Here is a 24,919-nt window from a genome sequence, read left to right as displayed (position 1 = left end):
GAAACCGATTATTTAGGGTGAATATCTATCTTTTTATATAGAAATATAAATTCCCTTCTTTAATTTTTTTGTTAAAGAAATTTCCAGCACATGCTTATATATAGAATTATATTGTGAATTTATAAATTTCATAACTTATGTTTAGCTCTGAAATATAATACTCGATGTTTGTGTAACAAATTTGAAAGTATAAAAATTTGTGTAAAAAAACATTTAATGTGCATATGAAGCCCACATTGATATATAATTGATTTACTAAATGATTATATAATTATGTTTTAGTATAACTTGTTCATAATAGAATATAACATAAAAATTAATAAGTGTGTATTTGTGATTGAATTTTTTTTATATTATTATTACAATTTTTACATATACATATATTTACGCATCATTTTTATCACAAGTTAACTTTATATAGATTCCATATGAAAGTTTACATTACTTTTAAAAAAAATTGATCTCATTAAAAGTTTATTATTTCTGTAGGAAATATTTGGAGGTATTTTTATGGTTTATCTTTCTTAATAACTTTTTATGAAAATTTTAAATTATTTTATAAATTTTACTAAAATTCTTTATTTTATATTTTTACAACTTTAAAAGCGTAGAAAACAAATATATAGTATGTTCACCAACTGATCATAAATACTGTAACATAATTTTCATTATTTTTATTCCTAAGATGATATTATATTTGTAGGCCTTTGAAATTAATTGATTATACCATTCACATATATACAATATGTAGTAATGTGTTATATGTATTAAATCTATATTCCTTATATAATGATAATATTATATACAAAAAATAATATATATTTTATACTGGATTATTATAATTAATTTACATTCCCATTTTTAATTAATAAATATAATTATTTATTGTATTTAAATAATATAATAAAATATATTGGTTTAACGGGGATTAATAGATTTATTTACTTGTGAAAAACGAAAAAAGGTATTTTCAGAAAAAAATTTAGTAATAGCTTAATCGATAAAATAGCTGTGTTAATATAAAAAAACGGCATTGATGTCTAATGAATACTAAAATTATAATAATTTAACATGCTTGTAGTAAATAATTTAATGATATTTTTTGTAAATATAATATATGTGTATAACTTAAAAGTATAAATATGGTAAAACAAAAATGAAATATGTATTTTTGTAACTCCTTAAAAAGTTGTTAAATTTGTATAGAAATTTATAAAGATTCTTTTACACCATTTTCAGAATAATTAAATATTTTACCGATTGTACATATTTTAATATTCAAGATATATTATATAAATATTATTGTAAATGGAGAAACGACAAACTTCTTTTGAACAAAATTAACTTTTTATTTTACATATCTGCCTGTTTTTTCAGCATAATATTTTATGCGTGTTAATGTATGTAACATTTTTATGTGATATTTTAAATGATTACAGTACCTGAATAAAAAACTATTAAAAAATATATATATATATATATATTCATGGCTCTATTACATTTTTTGGTGAAGGTTAAATTAATATACAAATTTTAATTGAAAAACTTATTATTTATAATAAAATGAAATATATTAAAATTTATGTAAAAAAATTTTATATACAGTTTAAATTTTATTAATATAGATTAATGTTAATAATAATCATTATTATATTTTTTAATCACCTATAGATCGATGATTTTTTATATACTAATTAATATGAAGCCTCTATTTTTTTTAATATATAAATATATTGATGGTATTGCAAAGGCGGCTAATTAGCGTTTTATTACTATTAATTTTTTAGGCACAAATAAATATACTATTGGTTATATTTAAACGGCCTAAATCAGTAATCTATAAGCAGGGTCGTTAAAATAAATTTGAGTTGTTGTTGTTGTTGCCCATGATGTTTATAATAATCAAAAAAATTATAACAATATTTAAAAGTAAATTTGTTTTTTATTGTTAATAATTATGCAATTTAATCTACATACATTTAGCGAAATAAATATAAAAGTACATTAATTTTTAATATTTTTATCTAAAATATAATTATATATATGCATTTGATCAAATTATTAATTATATATATATATATATATATATATAATAGTATATATTTGTTTTTAGGACAACATAAATAATATATTTACAAATATTAGCCACAATAAAGATATTTTTTATAGTGTAAAAATATTATATAATAAAAAAGTTTAAAAAAGTATATTATTAATTTTTGAAAATTATTAATAACTATGTTTGTGTGCTTTTTTTTAACAAGTGAATAAAAAAAAATAATAAAATATAGCTTGTATGTTAGAAATACGATGTTGAAATTTATAATATGGAAATTTTATAATAATATTAACAATATATAGTGCACGGAATAGTACTATAGGCAGTGTTATAGTAGTATACTATGAATTGCATCCAAAAATTCTTATATACGCTCATCTTTGTAGGTTTATTATCGCTATCATTGAATAGTGTAAGATTTTTAAAAAAGCTAAAAAAATATTATTTTTAATTTTTTTATATGCATATCAATATTATTAAAATTGTGTACATTACAGAATGTATAATATTCATATATATATTTATTTTTTTAGTATATATTTCAAAATGGTCTTCTAAATGGCGAAAGGAGAGAAATAGGAGCTATAAGATCATTGAAGGAATTTAGCACAGTCTTGTCAAGAGAAAATGAAGAACTATCAAATGGTGTATTAATACGAGATGTTGAAAACAATGAAAATGAAGATGATGAAATTAAAGATGATGGAATTGAAAATGATGACGAATTAAAAAAGGTACTCACCGAAATTGCATCACGAGCAAATGAATTATTAAGCGAAGGAGATGAAAATATTAAATCACGATTAAACGAATTATTAAATGAAGAAATCGCAAAAATATTAACTGAATCAGAAGATTTTATAAAAGAAGAAAAAAGGAGAATTGCAATAAAAAAAGAAAATATATTGAATGGAGACATGCATAGAACAAGAATGCTGATGAACAAATTAGCTAAAAAAAGAATAATAATATGGGAAGATTTTGATGAACTAGTGATAATTGACGATTTATATGAGATGATAGATAATATGTTAATTAATAATGAAGCAAAGGAGCGTGTTAAACAACTTGCGAGAGACTTTATAAATAGTAAAAGTCCATTTGACCATGTTGAAATATATAAAGAAATTAAGAAATATACAAAAAGTGAAATTTCTAGAAATAAAAAGCCTATAAATATTAAGAAAATGGCCGCATACATAAAATCAACTAAAATCGGAAAAGTATTGTCTAATCCTTTTGTAATATTAGAATTAGCGAAGCATGTATCTTTAGATACTTTTCTACATTATTGTTTACATACAGTCGAGAAGGTATCTGAATTAATAATACCATCAGTAACTATGTTTTTTATTTTATTGTATTATATAGTTGTGAATAGAAGATATTTAAAAGCATTGATAACGAGAAATAAAACATATAAGAAAAATGAGGATGAAAGCAATCAAAATAGTACTACTAGTGAAAGTATAATTGAAGATGACGAGGATCAAATTACGACTGAAGAAAATATAACTACGGCGAAGAAAGCACATGCTGTGAATGTAAAAGAGCAAAACGAGACGAAAATAAAATACGCTATCGATAAAAAAAATAGGAAGCGTATAATAAGGGTAACAGTATATTTATCAAAAGAAAACGAATAATTTGTATGATAAAGATTTTGTTAAAATACCAATATTTGTCTAATATATATGAACAACAAAATAAAGAATTAATAAGTAATCAATAGTGTTTAGTGAAATATTCATAATATTGTTATAGTTTTTCGTTTTTTAATAATATGATATGTAAATGTATCATATTTTTAGTATTTGTAACTTTTTTCCTTGGTATAATATACTTTCTGTATTATTCGTACCACGTTACACAAGTATGTATATATATATATATGTGTTTTTTTTTTAATTATATTTGTTACTATTATAATTATTCTTACAAGAATAATTAATTCGTACATTTGTCTGCTTATATAATAATATTTGTTATTATGATTATTATTTTTTTAATGTGTATTTTGTGATTAAATATAATTATATATCTTTATGTGGGATATTCGATTTGAATCTAGAAAGATTATTAATAAATGAACTGTATATCATTATTAATTATTTTTATTTGAGATATTTTTTTATGAAACAACATTTAATAGCATGTTGTATATTCATATATAGTATTTTTTATCGATATTTCAATAAAGAAATCACTAACTTTATACACACATATGCTCTTAAATATTATTAAGATAAATTCATACAATATATATGAATAAGCCCAATGTATAGAAGCCTGCTATTATTTTTACATTTACTTAGAATTCGAATGGCAACATATACATTATAAAAATAAAATTGGCAAATGAATATATATTATGCATTTAAAGGTGACGCTATGAAGCTATATTAGCTAAAATATTATTTAAATTTTTTATTGGAAATTAAAAGGCTTAAATGGAAAAGTACATAAATATATGAAACCATTATATTTTTGGCAAATTATTAAAAATAAAAATTTTTAAATATTTGTTTTTATATTTTCGGCATTCGTAATTTATATTATAAATATAAATACTTATTGAAAAAACGAATAACACATTTAAATTATGTATATGTGTTTTTTTAATAAGGCAAGAACTTGTTTACAACAAAAGAACAAAATAAATAACAGGTTTAATTTAATATTAAAATGAGTAATATTTGTGAAATGTTTTTTAAGACTTTTTTTCCTATTTATTATTATTATTATTATAAAATTTTTAGTATGGTTTAAAAAAATGTTTATGTTAAATTTTATTATATTTTAAGGATGAGGTGATTTATTAAATTCATTTGTTCTTTAATATTTAAAATATTGAAATTTTATTATTAATATTATAAATTTTATATTATTAATATTCAATAAATAAAATTCTATATATGAATTATTATCTATATTTTTAAAATAATTCGTTAACTATAATAAAATATATATAGCAATACTATTGTAAATTTTTGTTCAAAAATATAACAATAATTACAACACTTTTTGTGCACAAGTATAAAATATATATTAATATATAAAAAAAAATTACAATATAACTTTTTATAGATAAAATAAAAATTCAACTTTTTTATGTTCCCAATTATTAAAAATTGTTAATTTCTTTATTTCATTTTTTATAAATAAATTCGAATGATAATATGTAAATTAAATGAATTTACTCTGGCAAAAAAATTAAGCAAAAATGCTTTTGTTACATTAATAGAATTATAAAACTGAAAAAAAATTTTATATTTCTATTTCTACATTAAATTTTGTGATGTTATTATTTGTTTGTAATTCTATGGTCCGATTTTTCAGTTTATAGCATTATATGTAATTATGTAGCAATCTACACATTATACTGATTGTGTTTGCTATTAAAAAGAATGCATGGACTGTTTAGATAAAAAATATGTGATAATTTGTTCTGTTTGATAATTTATGCATTAAAAAATATATGAAAATCGAATTTACCGATTTCATTATATTATTCTTAATATGTTATATTCATAATGAATATAAGATATTTGTAAAAAATATAATTTTTTTTGTTCATGACCCATATATAGATGCTTCTATTTGAAATATATCGTTTCATTTTAATACTATTGCAATGGAATAAGGTAAGACATTAAAAAACGGATTAGCTTTATTATAGAGCATATATATTTATTTTATTTTTCATATATTATGAAATATTGGAACTTATTAGCATATGTATTATATATACTTTCTTTATCATTATAGATTCCAGTACTTCATAATCATATAAACAATGAAGCATTCAAATTAGTGCCTTTCAGATTGCTGGGGCAATCGAATATAGAATCATATGATGGAACGAATTTGGAAAAGACATTTATATTGCATGCTGATGAAAAGGGCAATAAATTAGGAAGCCATAATATTTGTGCCAAACCTGAGTTAATTGAAGATTTACGAGTATATAAATCAAAAGCCAATAAAGATGCTCATAATGAATTAAAAAGTGGTAAAAAATCAAAAAAAAAAAATAATATTGAATTAAAACATCAAATAAAAGAAGATGAATTAATAAAAGAATATCCATTAAATGATAAAAATGAAGATGATAAAATATTAGACAAAGAAGAAATAAATCGTCAAAATTTGAACAATTCAAAATCAGATTATTTAAATTCAAATAAACAACACCAAAAAGTGTATAATAAAGAAGTGAAATTACTTGACGAGGAGATCGAAGATATACCAGAAGCATTAAATGATTTATTGGATGATAAAGTAGCAAATATAAAATCATTAATAGAAGAAATTTTAAAGAAAGAATTTAAGCGTATAAAGAAACGATTAGATACGTTGCTAAAAAAAGATCTTGAAGACTGTGAATTAATAAAAAATAAGATATTAGAAAATCAAATTGAGAAAGCTAACATGTTAAGGGATAAATTGTTAGAAGATAAAACTATATGTAAAAAATTGAAAATTGAAGAAATTGATAGCATAGAATCATTGGAAAATAGTATTAATAATATGGGTATTAGAAATAGAACAAAATTAAAGATAAAAAATTTGATCCAAAATTATATGGATATTGATGATTCATTTGAGCAAGTTGAAATTTATAATAGAATTAAGAAATATATTAAAAATGATATAAATCCAGGCGTCTTTCGCAAAATAATACATACTCTAAAAATACAAGAAGGCTTCGACGCTATAGGGAAAAGCAAATATTATCATAAAATAGCACATAGTCCTCTGTTATTATATATAAGACGATATGTAATATTCGACGTAATAGTATTTGTGGGTACTAGTCAACTCATGTCCAATGCACCTATGGCAATACCTATAATAATTTCATCACTTGTTGTATTATTTCTTATAGTAAAATATGGAGGTAATGTAATAGAATTTTTTCAAAAATTGGCACAAAATAAAAAAAAAAATAAAAAAATGCATCGCAAACGTTGAAAACTTAATTTCTAAATTGAAATAATGTGCACGATATTTTTATAACATATTTTTAGTATATATAATAAACTTTTTTTTACTTTTATAACTTAATACTTTTTACTTTAACATTTAAGTTATTGTATACTGCAATCGCTTGAGTTTAGAGCTATTGTTAATGTTTTTTTTTTTTTTTATTTATAATAATTTGAAGGTAATTATTTGTCTATTATGTTTGACAAATATTATTATAATAGGGATAAAAATAATTTAAATACATATAATTAACAAAATGTATACATTCTCATACTTTTTAACTCCTATACAATGTCTAAATCTTTAACCCATAATGGGAGTAAGCATTAAATTAAAAAAACCAAAAGAAAAGATGTCTCGTAAAATATAATACCTATATTTGATGTGTCTTTATAATTTAAATGAATTAATAATGATAGTATTGAGATTTTATTCGAATATCGTGACTAAACTAAAATGCCTTTATAATGCATATTTTTTTGGGGGGAGGGGTTATTACAATTGCCCATGTTTATATTTTATTGTTTAAAGTTAAAATGGGGTTAATATGCATGATAACTATTAACATGTTACTTATAAATGTCTATTTATTTAATAAATGTTATTCATTATATTTGTAACCATATTCATATATATTCATAACAATAATGCATTATAGTATATGGAAAGGAAACCATGAAGATACCTATTATAAATAATATTATTTTATTAATTATTCAAGTGTGTCTACCAATATTTTAATTCATATTAATAGAAGTTGTTTTATGGGATTTTATTTATTTTCCATAATGGTATAATATTATATTGATCATGTTTATTTTACAAGATTCGTAATATATATAAACTATAAACGTATAACATGTATTTATTTTAAAATACTTAATATGGAAATTACATAAGTATATTAATAAAGCTTCAATATAATATGTTCTTAACAAATTTAATAATAATTAAAATAAATGATTATATAAAAATGGTGCATTATTCAACATATATATAGATGTAAACGAATAAAACGTTGCATGAATATTAAATACTTAAACGTTAATTTATTCGGAGATGTTATATAGTTTTATATATTAATTTGAATTTTATAAAACTGCATGCTGCAATTAATTATTTTGAAATATATATATTTTTGCTGTTATATATAGCAAACTCATGCAATTTATATTTTAAATATTATGGTCGTTTTATATGTTTTAAAATATGTGCATTTAATTTTAAAAAATATATAAACAACTATTACTAAATCGTGTAACTTTTGTTTAATATTATGAATAAATAAATTATTTAGCTAGCTAAAAAATAACTTTTATCTGGCATTTTAACATAAAATTGCCCCGTGATATTTTCCCATTCTATATTAAAACGATGTTTTTCAAAGTTGTCATTTACTTATAATTTTTTTTTTTTTCACTTCTATAATTATAAAAATAAAGAGGCTGCTAATATAAGTAATTTTTTAGGAGGCATAGTGCGCTTATATACCAATTTTTATTGAAAAAACAATTATAAAAAAGAGTTTTAATATAAAAGTGGCACCCATTTTCTCTACCAACTATTTCTACATAAAATTGCTTTCTATAATTATTAAATAAAAATTATATAAAATAGATGTTATATTTTTTAAAATAGTCCTATAATGCTTTGGTTATATTTATTGAATAAAATTAATGGTACAATAATGTATTAATAATTTTTTCAATGTTATATATTATTGTATGTTATTAATTTTATATAAATAAATTTAGAGTTATAAAAATTGGATTATTGAAAAAACGGTTATAGACTAATAATATTAACTGTCTATTATTATCCCATACTAATTTTTAATTAAATTTAATGATAATATGTATAATTGCAGATTTTATTATATAGAAACTCAAATAATTGCATGCCTATTGGGGCATTTTATATGACTTATACATAAAATAATATTATGTTATTTTATCTTAAAATTAATAATAGAATGTAATTGCAATGGGTTTCAATGTGGTACAATATATTTTCTTTAATAAAATATGCTTTCCTTATATTTTTAGGTTGTTATATTACTTATAAATTCCATTAATTCTTATTTTAATAACATTTTATTTAATATATATTTTATATTTTTTAAATAGTTCCTTACTAAGAAAAAGGTGGTCAATTGAAACATTGTTTTCTGGTAAATATTTCGAATTTAAAGTATATGAATTAAAAATAAAAGTTATAAGCATGTTTTCATAATAATTCACATATTGGCATCGATAAATTACGATTGGTATTTATGGCTATTTAATAGTTCCAAAGAGGTTTTGCCTCTGTGGAAATTATAATAATACGATTGTTGAGTACATTAGACAATTATAAGGGGCTATAAATATAAAAATAGATTTAATGAACATTAATATTAAATATTTATTAAATTTTATGATATGTTTAACTTTATGTAATATGCATTGATGTTATGACGAAAATAATGGTGTTACAAATATTTACAAAATTACAAGCATTCTGGTGGTAAATATATAAACACATATTGGCAATGCTAATATACAAATGTAGTTAATATTGTCAATTTCCCTCTTATTTATCATATTATTATTTAAAAAAATAATGTTTTAATAATGGTATTGTGTACATATAAGACATTTCGATATTTTGAAATAACTAATTTTTAACAATAATTTTGAGTTTTATAAGAATAATAAAAATATAAATTTATTGAATTTTAGAATAAACCAAAAAATATCAATATTAATATGAAATGGCGGTGATATAGAATAATGATTGACAAATTGTGCTGTTATATTTGTGGTGTCCACAAAATAAAATGGAGATATATGTATCCTTACATTAAAAATAAATTAACAAATTTTATGCATATAAACTTTATTCAAACAAAAAATACATTTTTATAAGAATAATTTTAAAAAAAGCATTGTTAATTGCAATAAATTAGTTTAATTTATATAAGCATTTACATATTATTTAAACAAAAAACTGATAATTGAATTCTCGGGTTATTTCCGAGAAAATAAATATCTTAAGTTGATATACGTTTCCAATTTTTTTGCTATAGATTTTTTAACTCGGGCATTTGGTCCAGGGAAAGCATTACGATTCATCTACGAAAAAAAAATTGATAAGCATATAAAATAAATATTGAAAAGCTCCGTGAATAAATATCATATATTATAGATATGCACATTTATACATATAAATACATTTTTGATAATTCTAAAATGAGGGTAAAGGAATAACAAAATGATATAAACGATGGAGGAAAATTGTTAAGTTATTAAATTTTAATATTGCTTACAGAGCTGATGTGAGTAATGTCAATATGATTGTGTTTTTTTATAATGAGACATCCAGATAAATTGACAAACATTTTTTTTAATTTCCCCTTTCTAATATCTTCTTCTGAATCGACTTCAGCTGTGAATGAATTTGCACGTTCTAAGATATCGTTTTTATAGTTTTTTTGATCGGCCTTGTTATGATCATTTATATTTGCTGAAGCCAAAGCAATAACTGTTGTATCGTTTGATATCTACAAAATGAATAAAGAATATGCATGTGTATATTGTGGTATAATAGCGTGAAAAATATGATTTCAGAGGCATGAAGAAAAAATATTTTCCTTACATGATCTTTTTTGGATATAGCATAATAATATCCTTGGAATGATAAATCCTTATTTGTGTAGCGTTGTTGAACCATTACTAAACTTGGAGTATATTCCCGTACCACTTTTTCTAAAAAAAATAATATTTTTGCATATATGTAATTAAAATATTATGGAATTTAATAAATGGAGATAAAAAATAATAACATATAGTTTTGACAATAAAAAACATGAAATATTCCATAAATTATGATAGTTATATATTAAATTGATTAATTAATTATACTATTATATACCTTTAACAATGCTTTTCCCAATTTTTTGGGTACAGTCATAATTAAACAAAATGTTTATTACACTATCATACTAAAGACAAAAAAATATATGTATATATATAATAGTTATTTTTTCATTTTAACTTAATTTTATAATTTATAAAATAATATTGTTAATTCATACTGTATCTGCATCGGGAATTTTATGAATAAATTTATGAATGTCGGCATTTCCATGTTTCTTAAAATATTCAACTGAGCCATCATCGTGTTTGTGAAGTAAACTGTAATTTTCTGCACTTGTAGCATGATGTTGTAGCTCTTTTATAGCATCGTTCATAAGTTCTGCTGCATTTTTAGTTTCTTCGGGGTTTGTACATAATGGGCGTTTGATCTGATCGGGCCTTACACCCAAATTACTAATACCTGAGGTAGAGCTATTTTTAGTTTGAAAAAAGAAAGAAAAGTATTTATAAAATGATATTTTTATTATGGCATTGTTATTCAGATGAAAATTTGCACCAGAATATATATAATATTATCATAATGAAGCATGCATGTATGGAGCTATATTCAATGGATATATATTTTGCGTATTATCTTACGGAGCATTGTCTGGGTCATACTCACTTGCAAATACTTTATTGTTCATATGCCCGATCGCACTTAAAAAAACACAAAAAATATTAATAGACCTTTTATTCATTTTTGGATTTGATATATAAAACATTAAAAAATATATCCGCACCTTTTTTTAAAATTAAAAATTAAAAAATCGAAAAACTAAATAAGTATAACTAAAATCCAAATATAAATTTGATTCGAAACTGTTAAAAATAAATATTTAAAAAAATAAGAATTATTATTTATTTGTATAATTAATAATTTTGTGTGTTTTATTATCTTTATAAATTTGATATTTTTTATATTTAAATACTTGATTGCAAAAGCAACATCAGAAGCGGAGCTTTTATAAATAATGACTGCCCCAAATGCTATGAATTTGGCTTCTCTAGTATTACAATAAATAAAATATATAATATTAATTATAATATTTTTTGGAACGATATATACATTTTTTTAATGAAATATATTTCTTTTATTTTATTATTTTTGAATGTCTATAAATTAAATTAAATTTCAATAATATTTCATTAATGTATATTTTTATTTAATTTTTTTTAAATGGCTTCATAGTGTAATATGCTTGATACTTTCAAGAAATAATTTCCTGATGAATTAAGCATTTGTGGAGAATATAAATTTAAAAGTATATATTTTTAAATATTATCTTAATGAAAAATGCAATATTAATGCCAATAAAATTAAGGATGAATTTTATGTTTATTTCATAAAATTATTCAGGGTGATTAACTTTTGAAGCACGAAAAATATACTATTAATATTGTTGTGTATATTCTGATGTTGTTGAGTTATATATTAAGTCTAAAGCTCGATAACAATTTAAAAAACTTAAACGATTTTTATAATAAGCATATAAAAAATGATAAGTGGCTTACTACATCAATAAACAAAGTTGCACATTATAAAAAATATAGCAACCTTATAAATCAAATAAATATGTAATGAATATTTATATTAAATATATTTCTAAATTTTATAACATATTTAAAAAATTACATAGCATTTGCTCTAATAGCACGAAAAAAATGAACGACGTCATGACATGTTTAAAAAAAGCTACAAAATATGTTGATACATATGCACTATTTTTAATGATACTGATGATAATATAGACGGTAGTTCATATAGACAAGTACTTTATTCTATCAAATAATTATAATAAAATTGGAAATTATAATATGAGGAAATCGTTTGCGAATTTCAATAGAAAAAAATATCCTGAACTATGATGTATCTAAAGCAGTTAATATACATAATGAGGTTGTAACATAAAGCTTTGAAACGGCATCATTAAGTTTTTACGATCACCATCGAGTGTATAGATAGTAAATAAATTAATTCCAATTTCATTTGTATTTTCTATAATACCATTTTTTTAAGAATTAATTATCAGACAAAAACATCTCAATTAGAAAATATAGATTTAATAATAATTTTTGTCACGACATATATATGAACATAAAAAATTATAATTTTATTTTTTAACATATTTATATCAACATTCATTATTTGGATTACAGAAATTCTTTCAAAAAAAAAAATTTAAGAGCCTCCAAAAGAAAAAGAAATTAAATCATTAATAGATGATTCTGAGGATACTAACGATAAAGTTAATATATTCCTATTTAGGATATAATTATTTTTTAACAAAATATGTTTGGTTTATAAGAATACTTCAAATATTGATGATAAACAAATTTATAGATTTTTAACAAAAAAAAAAAAGCCATAAATAATTAGATTAAAGAAAAATCATATATAAATTATCTTCGTAAATGATGATAATTATATACGAAGAGTTATAAAAACAAATACATGTATATGCACCCGTATATAAAAAAAGAATAAATAAATTATATACAAAATACAAATTTATAAAAAACGAAAAAAGATGTTTTATGACAACAATTTAAAATATGCATCATGTATGAAAATTAATTTTATTAATATATGCACAACAATATTAAAATCTTAAAAAACTACAATGTGGACCACATGCTTATTTCCTTTCAAAGAATTCTTTTAAGCTGCTAAGCATCAATAATTTTTCTGATCTCTCCATTTTTATAACGAAACTTGGGGCATAGGAAATATCATAATTTGTCTACGAAAAAAAAACAACAAATTGATAAATATATAAAAAAATGTTTCAATTTTTTGAAAGATGAATGACAAATATTATAAATATGTACACTTATAAAAGAAATATATTTTTTTGATAAATGTTGAAATAAATTATTATGTTATTAAAATACATACAGTGTTTATAGAGTAGACAAATGTCATATCAATGTGGCTTTCTTGTTTTTTAATGAGATATCCAGATAAGTTAATATAAATTTTTTTTAATTTTCCATCTCGAATATCTTCTTCAGAATTTACGTTAGCTTTGAATTTGTTTGCGCTTTCTAAGATAGGGTTTATAATAACCTTTCGAGCAAATCTATTATAGTCATTTATATTTCCTGAAGAGAAGGCAATTATAGTTGTATCGCTTGATGGCTACAAAATAAATAAATATATATATATTTGTATATATTATGGTGCACCAATTTAGTGCGAAATGTGGCATCCAGAGATAAAGAATAAAAGCATCGTTCTTACTTCGGATTTGCTGGCTACAAAATATGAATATTTGTCGAATGGTCCAACAATACTATTATGACGTTGTTGCATCATTACTAAATTTCCCTTGTATAATCGAACAAGTTTCTCTAAAAATATTGTAATTTTGCATCGTGCAAATTAAAATATTATGAAAATTATAAATAAAAAATAGGAGTATAAAACATTAATGATAAAATACGAAATAAATGTAGTGATAAATATATTAATTTATTAGTTATTTATTATATACCATTTATAAGATACTCATTGAAACGTTTGGTACCATTGGGATTCCATATCATCTTTATTATCTCATCATACTAATAACAAAAAAAATATATGTATATATATAATAATTATTTTTTAATAAAAATTAATTTTATAGCTTAAAATATGGTGTTCGTTAATTCGTACATGCTTGGGATTTGAAATTTTAAAATTAAATATTGCAATCTCTGCATCTTCACCGAGGTTTTTACAATATAAATCTATGTCATATTGTTTATTAATTTTATCACTTTCGTCTAGATTTTCCACAAGTTTTTGTAAAACCGTTACAGCATCGTTCATAAGCTCTGCTGCATTTTTAGTTTCTTCATTATTAGTGCACGTTTGTATGTCCTCTTTTTCACTATTTTCCTTCAAAATGCTACTGGGCATAGTGGGTTTTTCCCTTCTAATTTATAAAATAAAAGAAACAAATGTATTTATAAATAGTGTTTGACGTTCAAATTGACAAGAAAATGTCTATTTGGACGAATATGTATATAATATTTTCATATATATCACCGGAGCATGCATAGTTATATTCAGTGGGGTCATATATTATATGAATATAGATATATTTCTTACGTAGTTTGAGTTTTTGGTGGAGCAGATTCAGATAACAAAACCTTGCGTAAATAAGAATTTCGGATAGCCAATCTTCGTAAAACATCATTAATTGGAACAGGCTTACGTATAACATTATTACTTGAAACAGGCATACTAAAATCATCATTATTTATAAAACGTTTATGGGCACCATCGTTAGTTGATACAGGTTTGCGTACTTCATCATTAGTTAATACAGGTTTGCGTGCATCATCATTAGTTAATACAGGTTTGCGTGCATCATCATTAGTTGGAACTGAATTACGTCTAACACTATTATTTGGAGCAGACATACGTAAATCGTCAATAGTTGGAATAGCCTTACGTAAAGAATCATTATTTGGAGCAGATATACGTAAATCGTCAATAGTTGGAATAGCCTTACGTAAAGAATCATTAGTTGGGATAGGCATACGTAAATCGTCATTAGTTGGAAGTGAATTACGTCTAACGCTATTATTTGGAGCAGACATACGTAAATCGTCAATAGTTGGAATAGCCTTACGTAAAGAATCATTATTTGGAGCAGATATACGTAAATCGTCATTAGTTGGAAGTGAATTACGTCTAGCATCATTAGTTGGGATAGGCATACGTAAATTGTCATTAGTTGGAAGTGAATTACGTCTAACGCTATTATTTAGAACCGGTATACGCACAACATCATTAGCTGGAAGTGAATTACGTCTAGCACTAATATTTGGAACAGGTATACGCACAGCATCATTAGTTGGAATAGCCTTACGTAAAGCCTCATTATTTCGAACCGGCATACGCACAGCATCATTAGTTGGAAGTGAATTACGTCTAGCACTAATATTTGGAACAGGTATACTCACAGCATCATTAGTTGGAATAGCCTTACGTAAAGCATCATTATTTCGAACCGGCATACGCACAGCATCATTAGTTGGAAGTGAATTACGTCTAGCACTAATATTTGGAACAGGTATACTCACAGCATCATTAGTTGGAATAGCCTTACGTAAAGCATCATTATTTCGAACCGGCATACGCACAGCATCATTAGTTGGAAGTGAATTACGTCTAGAACTAATGTTTAGAACAGGTATACGCGCAGCATCATTAGTTGAAATTGAATTACGTCTAACGCTATTATTTAGAATCGGTATACGCACAACATCATTAGTTGAAACTGAAGTACGTCTAACACTATTATTTAAAACAGGTATACTTAAAGCATCATTAGCTGGAGATACTCTGTGTGCAGCTTCATTTGTTGGAGTAGGATTATGTTTAGCATTATTGGCTAGCACTACTTTCCGTACAACATCATTAGTTGGAACTACTCTGCCCATGGCGTCATCAGTTGGAACAGGTTTATGTTCAGCATTATTGGTTTGAGCGGGTTTACATATAACTTCATTAGTTGAAAAATATTTATTCTTATATTTATTGGTTAAGCCAAATTCACTTGCAAAAGATTCATTACTCACGTATACAAAAAAAATTATAACAAAAAAAATTATGTCAATATATATTTTAGCCATTTTCTGGCTTGATTAATAAAATATTAAAAAATATGTTGTATTTTTATTTAAAATTAAAAACAGAAAAGTTGCATAAGTACAATTAAAATCGAAGAAAATAATTTTCTAATAAAGTATAAAAACCTAATATTTATTTTAAAAAATTATAAATTATTATTTAAACGACAAATTTGTATAATTTATCGGATTTTTAAATTTATACTTTTTTATTTAAATAAATTTATTACAAAGCAGTGCGAATAACTGAACCTTCACAAATAATAAAAAGCAAATGTTATATTTTTAATTTCTCTAATATTATAATATTTAAAAAGAATTGTTTTAATTATATTATATATATAATATTTTTAATATGATGAATTATGAATATACAAGTTTTATATTTTATTGTTCATCAATCCAAAACTAAAATCTATAAAATATTTTATGATGTGATTATATATATACAAATTTAAAAAATATAAAAATATGTAAAAAAAAATATAAAATAAATCATGGAACACCTTATATAAAATAATCTTTATTTTTTAATTATAATTTGCTTGATGTCGAGGTCTGAATTGCTCATGTTTTAAGGAAAATTGTTCTGAATTGTGTATATAGTTTCTGTACCATGGAGTTATTGTTTTGTTCTATGCGATATATTTTGGTGGTGGGGGGGTATTATTATGGGCTCCGTTTTGATTGAATTTTTTTTAGTTTGACAATATTTATTGGAATGACAATTTGTAAAATATATTATAAATAAATTCAAAATTCAATAAATAGTATATAGGTTTTTAATAAAAAAAGGAGGATATACATATAAAAGAAAAAATATAAAATTAATTAATGATTTGGGGGTGAGTTTTAACGAAGCATTAATTTATAACCAAAAACGGGGTCGTTTAATATATAAATTTGCAAAATATAATTTTTTTTTAAATGATTGTACATTTCAATATATTTTTATAGCTATGCACATTAAATATAATGGTAGAAAGCATGTAATAAAAATGAACTATGTAAAATAAATAAGCATATACATCGAATTTTGATTTAAAAAAAAATGTTTTCCTTATTTTTTCCTATTTAAGAAAAATATAATAAGCCAAATACGCATAGCATGCTGATTTTTAAATATGGGCCTCTTCTTATTAAGATTTAAAATAATTAATGTTAAACGAATGAATAATAGATATTTAATATATTAAGACACCTTTTATTGGAGATAACTAATTTTTAACTAAATTTAGAGTTTTATGAGAATAATCAAAATACAGAACATAATAAATGTGAAACATAAACTTTTAATGAAAAAAAAGTGATAGAAACTAATATAAAGGACATGTGTATAAAAAAGTAATTGGTGAGTTGTAGCACTTATTATCTTATTTGGTCTCAAAATTAACACATAAAATGTATTTTTATATAAAAAAGGCATAAACAAATAATATGCAAAAAATATAATTCTTAAAACAAAAAAACATTTTATGATAGTAGTTTAAAGCAACCATTATGCATGAAAATAAATCATTTTATTAATATATTTATCACAATATCGAAACATTGGTAGCATTTGGATTCCATATCACTTTATTACCTCATTATACTAATGTCAAAAATATATATATGCATATATATAATAATAATTATTTAATAAAAATTTATTTTATAATTAAATTACTTTGTCCGTTAATTCGTACATTATCTGAATTGCATGTTTTAAAATTAAGCATTGCAACATTTGTATGACTTCCATGCTTTTTTATAATGTATATTTATGTCATATTGCTTATAAATTTGATCGTAATCGCCCATATTTGTAGAAGGCAATTGTAAATTGCTGCATCTTTGTCTATATGTTATGTTGCTTTTTGGGTTTCATCAGTTTCAAAGCATCTAGTTAGTCCCCTTTTTCACGATTTCCATTCAAACTACTATTGATCAAAGTGAAAATGTTTTTAATTTGCAAAATAAACAAAACGAAATATATTTATAAACAGTATTTTGACAATCAAATCGGAATGCAAACGCCTATTTTGGCGAATATGGATTTAGCATTCCAATAATGACACACGAATGTATATAGTTATATTATATAAGCGTATTTTCTTACATATCGTTATTTGAAATTGGCTTGGTTGAAGTATAATTTCCTAAGGTGTAATTATATTAATCATCTTTTTCTAGAGTAGTGTACTGCATCTGTTCTTTGTCTGGAATAATGTAGCGTATCTGCTCGTTGTCTGGAGTAGAGTAGTGCACCTGTTCTTTATCTGGAGTAGTGTACTGTATCTGTTCATTATCTGGAGTAGTGTACTGCATCTGCTCGTTGTCTGGAGTAGAGTAGTGCACCTGTTCTTGATCTGGAGTAGTGTACTGCATCTGTTCTTGATCGGGAGTAGTGTACTGCATCTGTTCATTATCTGGAGTAGTGTACTGCATCTGCTCGTTGTCTGGAGTAGAGTATTGCACCTGTTCTTGATCGGGAGTAGTGTACTGCATCTGTTCTTGATCGGGAGTAGTGTACTGCATCTGTTCATTATCTGGAGTAGAGTAGTACATCTGTTCTTGATCTGGAGTAGTGTACTGCATCTGTTCTTGATCTGGAGTAGTGTACTGTATCTGCTCTTTGTCTGGAATAAAATTTTCCCGATTCATTTTTTCTAAAACGACGTTGACGATAGAGTCAATGTCTATATCATCTTTGTTTGGACCAACATTACTTGAATTACCATTGTCTGATGTACCATTACTTGAAGCAACATTGTTTGAAGTAACATTATTTGAAACAGTTTTTATCATAGCAATTTGGGATAGGATTGAATTGACTAGAGAATCCATGTCTGGAACTGGTTCTGCTATAAGATTATTACTTTTCATATATATGAGCAGCTTTAAAACATTTTCTGAAGAAGCATCGGATGAATCAAGCTTATTTGCAAGGGTTTTATTATTCAGATATACTGAGACACTTAAAAAAAAAAAAAAAATTTGAATATAAAATTTATTCATTTTTGGACTACACAAACAAAATATTAAAAAATATATTAATATTTTTTTAATTAAAAATTAACAACTTGAAAATTTGGGCAAATATAATTAAAATTGAAGCAAATAATTATCTTCAATAAATATAAAAAACAAGTATTTATTTTTAAAAAATACAAATTATTATTTAAACGGGATAATGTATGCTTTATTTAAATAATTCAATCATAAAACAACGTCAACAACAGAATCTTTCATAAATAATGAATATCAAAAATATTATGATTCATAATTTAATTAATATTATAATATCTAAAAATAAATAATTTTAATTATATAAATGATATTTTTAATGTATAGCATTATGAATATGCAATTTTATATTTACAATTGATCATACTTAACTTAAAATTTATAAAAAATTCTATTATGTATGGAATTACATATATACTTATATTTATATATAATAGAAAAAAAAAACTATGTTGTTTTGGCCTAATAGAAAACTAATCGTTTAAAATAAAAATATAAAGTAAGAAAATAATATAAAAATATATATTGTTATAATATAATTATATATACTTATATTAATAATTACATTAAAATAGATGTTTTTCTATTTTTTTCATTTGTTTTACAAAATTTCTTTGATAGTGCATATTTTTTAATATAAAGCATGTCTATTATATTTTTAAATATAAAAATAATTTAACTTAATTTAATTTGATAAATGCAGCTAATTTTATACTACTAATATTATTATAATAAAAGTATTTTTTATTTCATCATAATAATAGTATGATAAAATATATATGATGATAAATCGTATTTTCTGTAATTTTTTTATCACTTTTAATACAAATTTTACTAAATAAGATTTTTGTAGCAAAATTGTTAATTTTATAAAAATTATTTATTGGTAGTAATATTGACGCCCATTTTTTATATTAATACAAGTTATAAATTCGCTTTTAATAGTAAAACAAAGTATATATAAAATTAAAAAAATACAAATAAATAAAATATAAAAATAAAATAATGAAACCTAAAGTTACAAAATCAAGAAATATATAAGCATACTTAAATTTAATTTAGTTTTTAATTTTAATATTCTTGATGCCGAAGGGCTAATGCTTTATGGGGCAATTTTATGTCTTATGGGTTATTGTTCATTCAATGGATTTGCGTTTTGAGTTAAAGTTCGGGTATATCGTAATTTCATTTTTTATAATATTTTTGTCTGTACATGCTGATTAAATATATGTACCAAAATTATATGTTTTATCCCGAAATGCAATCAAAATATGCAGGAAAAAGGGGCATGACCATTAATATGAAAGAGGTTGCTTAACACATTTTCCATATGTTATAATACTTCTATCTAATTCGTTCATATATATTAAATGTGGCAATATTATAACTTCACATTTTATATTTTATTGCTAATTTTTGGGTAAATAATATAAGAACACTTATTATCTATTATATAAACCATGATAGCCCATATCTATATTGAATCATGAATAACACAATATGTTTCTTTATTTGATGAAAAATGTTATTTAGTAAACTAATTATTTGTATCGTATTTATTTTAATTTAATCGGATTTCGATAACCGAACAGTATAATAATCTTATATTTGAGGGTATAAATTATAATTCGATTCATTTGGAATAATTGTCTATAATACAATATAATCTACCTTCAGATTAATGGGGATATTTTTAATATTAATTAAACATAATACCAATATATAATTGATATCCATAAAATATAGATGCGTGGAATATCGACTGAGAATCGACAATATAGCATTGTCTATAAAATATTATTATGCATCTAACGTTTTTAATAATACATAAAAAATATGCATATTAATAAAAAAATTACATTATAGATATATGTATACTATCCTATTATTTTTCTATTATATTTAGTATCATTTATGCCAAAGATTTTAATTCAAATAATAGAAATAGTTCTATATACTTTAATTTATTTGCTATAAGGCATAATATTATATTAATCACTATTAATTTTTGAGGTTTATAGTTTTGAGGTATAAATAAATTATATTTAAAATTGTTAATATAATTGCATATAAGAATGTTAATAAAATTTATATCACATTTTGTTCTAATAATTATAAATAATATAATAGATAGAACTATAATTATTATATGCCTATACATATAAACTAGTAAAATACATTACTAATAACTAATATTGAAACATTTTTATTGTGGAAACTTCATATAATTAAAATTAATATTAATTTTACCGAGAAGGCAAACAATAATTAATTTTATTTGAACTAATAAAATTTTTATTAAGTTATTATATATATACAAGCTTATAAATTTATATTTTAAATATATTCCTTTTACAATATGATATATACGTTTAAAATGCTTGGTTTAAAAACTATGAAACACATAAATATTCTACATTGATTTAAAGTATTTTTATTGATCGCATTAATTATTCCGTTGTACTATGCAGTGGTATTGAACCAACATAATAACTGTAATAATAATATATCAAGCATTAAATACGAACAAATCTATTATTATATTTGATGTTAATACATGGATATACAATAGTTATATATATTATTAAACTTGTAATAAGACTAAAATGGCATGTGCAAATCATCAAATGAATATTACAGCTTTGATTTAGTATTTTTTAAATATGCTAATATTAGAATTAGCGCTAATAAGCAAAATAATAATTCCATAATGTTCGTTAAAAATATAGTTTTCCATTATAGAAATAAATATAGTTTATTATAAAATATGTAGTATAATATTATTTATTAAAATACATTTGTATATAGATGATATCAGGGGATTCAAAAGGTGTTGCAAATTATAAAATATGTTTAATATATATCAATTAAAACATAAAAGCAAACTATAAACTTATCGATTTCTAACTAAAAAACTGTAAACATCAGTATGAAAGAATAACCATAATAAAATAATTTTCATAAAATATAATAGTTACATTTGTAGTGTTCATGAAATGAAATATCCATAAGTGTATTTTTATATTAAATGATGTGAACAAATAATATATAAAAGAAAAATTCTTAAAACAAAAAAAAAACTTCATTATGGTAATTTAAAGCAACCATAATGAATGGAAATGCATCGTTATATTAACATGAATCTTCTAATATTACGATGATGAAAATATATATGAAATATATGCTTATATATGAAGGTAATAACAATTTAAAGCTTTCCCAATAATGTATTTTTGTTAAATGGAACCATGCTCATTAATCTAAGAAAAAAAACATAAATAGATGAATATATAAAATGTTTAAACTTTTTGCAAGTTAAGTATATATTATAATTATGTGCATGTATTTAAAACAATATTTTTTTAGAATTTGCTGAAATAAATTATTATGTTGCTAAAATTTGTATATCGCTTACAGATTCGACATAGGTGAAACTGACATATCCGATTTTTTTTTCAATAAGGAATCCAGCTATGTTAACAAATTTTTTCTTCCATTTCCCTTTTCTAATATCTTTTTTAGAATCAATTTCAATTGTGAATAAATTTGCATTTTCTATTATTGTGTTTTTATATTCTATCGTGGAAGGGTGGTGATCAATTATATTTGGTGAAGTCATGACAATTATCGTTTTGTCTTCTGATATCTGCAAAATTAATAAAAGTGTATTTGAATAAATTCCATGTCATAATGTAGAGTATGATATATATCGAAACAGAACTGAAATTTTTTCCTTACATGAGTTTTTTTGGCTAAAGCATGAAAGTATTCCCAACGACCAAAAATCGAATCTTTGCAACGTTGCTGTATTACTAATAAATTTGGTTTGTATACACGGGCAATTTTTACTAAAAATCAATATAATAAAATCGCATAGATGAAATTAAAATATCATGAAATTGAAGATGTAGGAAGCAACAAATAGTATCATATATCAATTCCAATAATAAATAAAGAAATTCCGAATAAATAGTAACAATAATATATTAATTTGAGTAATCATTTATGTTTTATATACTTTTAACCAATCCTTTATATAAAAAATGGATACTATTGGGAATCCATATCTGGTTTATTGTTTCATTATACTAATGGAAGCAAAGAGAAATACATATACATAAATTATAATCATTTTTTAATTTTAATTTGGTTTATAATGTTTATATTGTTCGTTAATTGATACCATATCGAGATCATCAATTTTTAAATGAATTTTTAGAACATCTGTATGGTCATCATGTTTTTTTTTATAACATGATATACCGATATCAGGATAGCTTCTAAATAATTTATAACCATCTTCACTTGTAGCATGATATTCTAAATGTGTTACAGCTTCGTTCATAAGTTCATCCGCTTGTTTAGTTTCTTTTGGATTGGTACACAATAATTGTTTGAATTTTTCGGGCATTTCTTCATCTAACTTTGCATATTCATGCAGTGCATATGCATCATCTTCATTTATTGTACTTAATTTGGGCTCTTCTGGCAATTCTTGTTTTCCAGGAGTCTTAGGTACTGGAGGGGAGGCGTCACCTTGTTTATGTGCGTTTGTTTGGTTGGATTGAAAATATTGATCATTTTTATTAAGAGGCGTAAAAATAAAATTAATCATATCTTCATAATCTTCTTCGTATGGCCTAACATACCATCCTGATATACTAGAATTGTTTTTTCTTCTTGAAAACCCTGTCACTTTATCAATAATAATACCATCGGTTTCTGAGATAAAGGGCTCACCTAACACACTTTGACGTCCTTTGGGAACTTCTAATATTATTGGATCAAATTCATCTATAAATTTGAGATTTGGTAGATCAGGGTCATACTCATCCTTACCTTTAACTGGTTCATCTGCCGTCTTATGGCCTTTCTTTGTTTTTTTTCTACAGAATGGAAACTAAAAAAAATATAAAAATTAAAAATATATCAAATATTGTTATTTTAATATATTATTATATTTATACACATAACGAATTAAAGAACTTAGTATAGGCATATTTATATATAATATGATGTATTTTGTGTTTTTTTCTTAAATTACGCAACCCGTGGTGGACCCTGAATCCGAACTGTTTTTTGCTAAAACTATACTAAATATTATTGAGGAAATGAGCCCTAATGGTATTGCATTCATCTTTAGCAGTGCTTATTTTGCATTATTTCCAATTTAAATATAAAATTGCGAAATTATATTATATATGTATTCACTTCAAACTCAATGGCTTTTATACCAGTAAGAAAATAAAAAACAATATATATATTTTAGCAACTTATAATCAATATTTATATTACAATATAACATATATATAGATTTAAACAAACATTTTAAGGGAAT

At 22.7% G+C, this 24,919-nt stretch overlaps 6 protein-coding genes across 6 annotated transcripts; 2 read left to right on the top strand and 4 right to left on the bottom strand.

Annotated features, from left to right (window-relative positions):
• Positions 1-2,402: 2,402 nt before the first annotated feature.
• On the top strand, positions 2,403-3,705 carry PCHAS_1100900 (Plasmodium exported protein, unknown function; the record flags this gene model as incomplete). Its single annotated transcript, XM_737474.1, has 2 exons — positions 2,403-2,471; positions 2,593-3,705. The coding sequence occupies 2 exons, from the start codon at positions 2,403-2,405 to the stop codon at positions 3,703-3,705; spliced, it is 1,182 nt and encodes a 393-aa protein (XP_742567.1).
• Positions 3,706-5,537: 1,832 nt separating this feature from the next.
• On the top strand, positions 5,538-7,033 carry PCHAS_1100800 (Plasmodium exported protein, unknown function; the record flags this gene model as incomplete). The annotated part of the gene is made up of 2 exons (XM_016798503.1): positions 5,538-5,609; positions 5,828-7,033. 2 exons carry the CDS (start codon positions 5,538-5,540, stop codon positions 7,031-7,033), a joined length of 1,278 nt encoding a protein of 425 aa, XP_016653899.1.
• Positions 7,034-10,056: 3,023 nt separating this feature from the next.
• Positions 10,057-11,669, bottom strand: PCHAS_1100750 (fam-a protein; the record flags this gene model as incomplete). Its single annotated transcript, XM_016798502.1, has 6 exons — positions 10,057-10,161; positions 10,356-10,589; positions 10,685-10,794; positions 10,961-11,030; positions 11,124-11,376; positions 11,545-11,669. 6 exons carry the CDS (start codon positions 11,667-11,669, stop codon positions 10,057-10,059), a joined length of 897 nt encoding a protein of 298 aa, XP_016653898.1.
• Positions 11,670-13,583: 1,914 nt separating this feature from the next.
• Positions 13,584-16,575, bottom strand: PCHAS_1100700 (fam-a protein; the record flags this gene model as incomplete). Its single annotated transcript, XM_016798501.1, has 6 exons — positions 13,584-13,688; positions 13,844-14,086; positions 14,189-14,298; positions 14,442-14,511; positions 14,606-14,867; positions 15,044-16,575. 6 exons carry the CDS (start codon positions 16,573-16,575, stop codon positions 13,584-13,586), a joined length of 2,322 nt encoding a protein of 773 aa, XP_016653897.1.
• Positions 16,576-18,729: 2,154 nt separating this feature from the next.
• PCHAS_1100600 (conserved rodent malaria protein, unknown function) lies at positions 18,730-19,572 on the bottom strand (the record flags this gene model as incomplete). Its single annotated transcript, XM_740989.2, has 1 exon — positions 18,730-19,572. One exon carries the CDS (start codon positions 19,570-19,572, stop codon positions 18,730-18,732), a length of 843 nt encoding a protein of 280 aa, XP_746082.2.
• A 3,245-nt stretch (positions 19,573-22,817) lies between these two features.
• Positions 22,818-24,718, bottom strand: PCHAS_1100500 (fam-a protein; the record flags this gene model as incomplete). The annotated part of the gene is made up of 6 exons (XM_016798499.1): positions 22,818-22,841; positions 22,997-23,227; positions 23,320-23,429; positions 23,600-23,669; positions 23,765-24,481; positions 24,626-24,718. 6 exons carry the CDS (start codon positions 24,716-24,718, stop codon positions 22,818-22,820), a joined length of 1,245 nt encoding a protein of 414 aa, XP_016653896.1.
• Positions 24,719-24,919: the final 201 nt, after the last annotated feature.

Source organism: Plasmodium chabaudi, assembly GCF_900002335.3.
Source record: "Plasmodium chabaudi chabaudi strain AS genome assembly, chromosome: 11".
Classification (NCBI taxonomy): Eukaryota; Apicomplexa; class Aconoidasida; order Haemosporida; family Plasmodiidae; genus Plasmodium; species Plasmodium chabaudi.
This window is presented reverse-complemented; position numbering and strand designations above follow the sequence as displayed.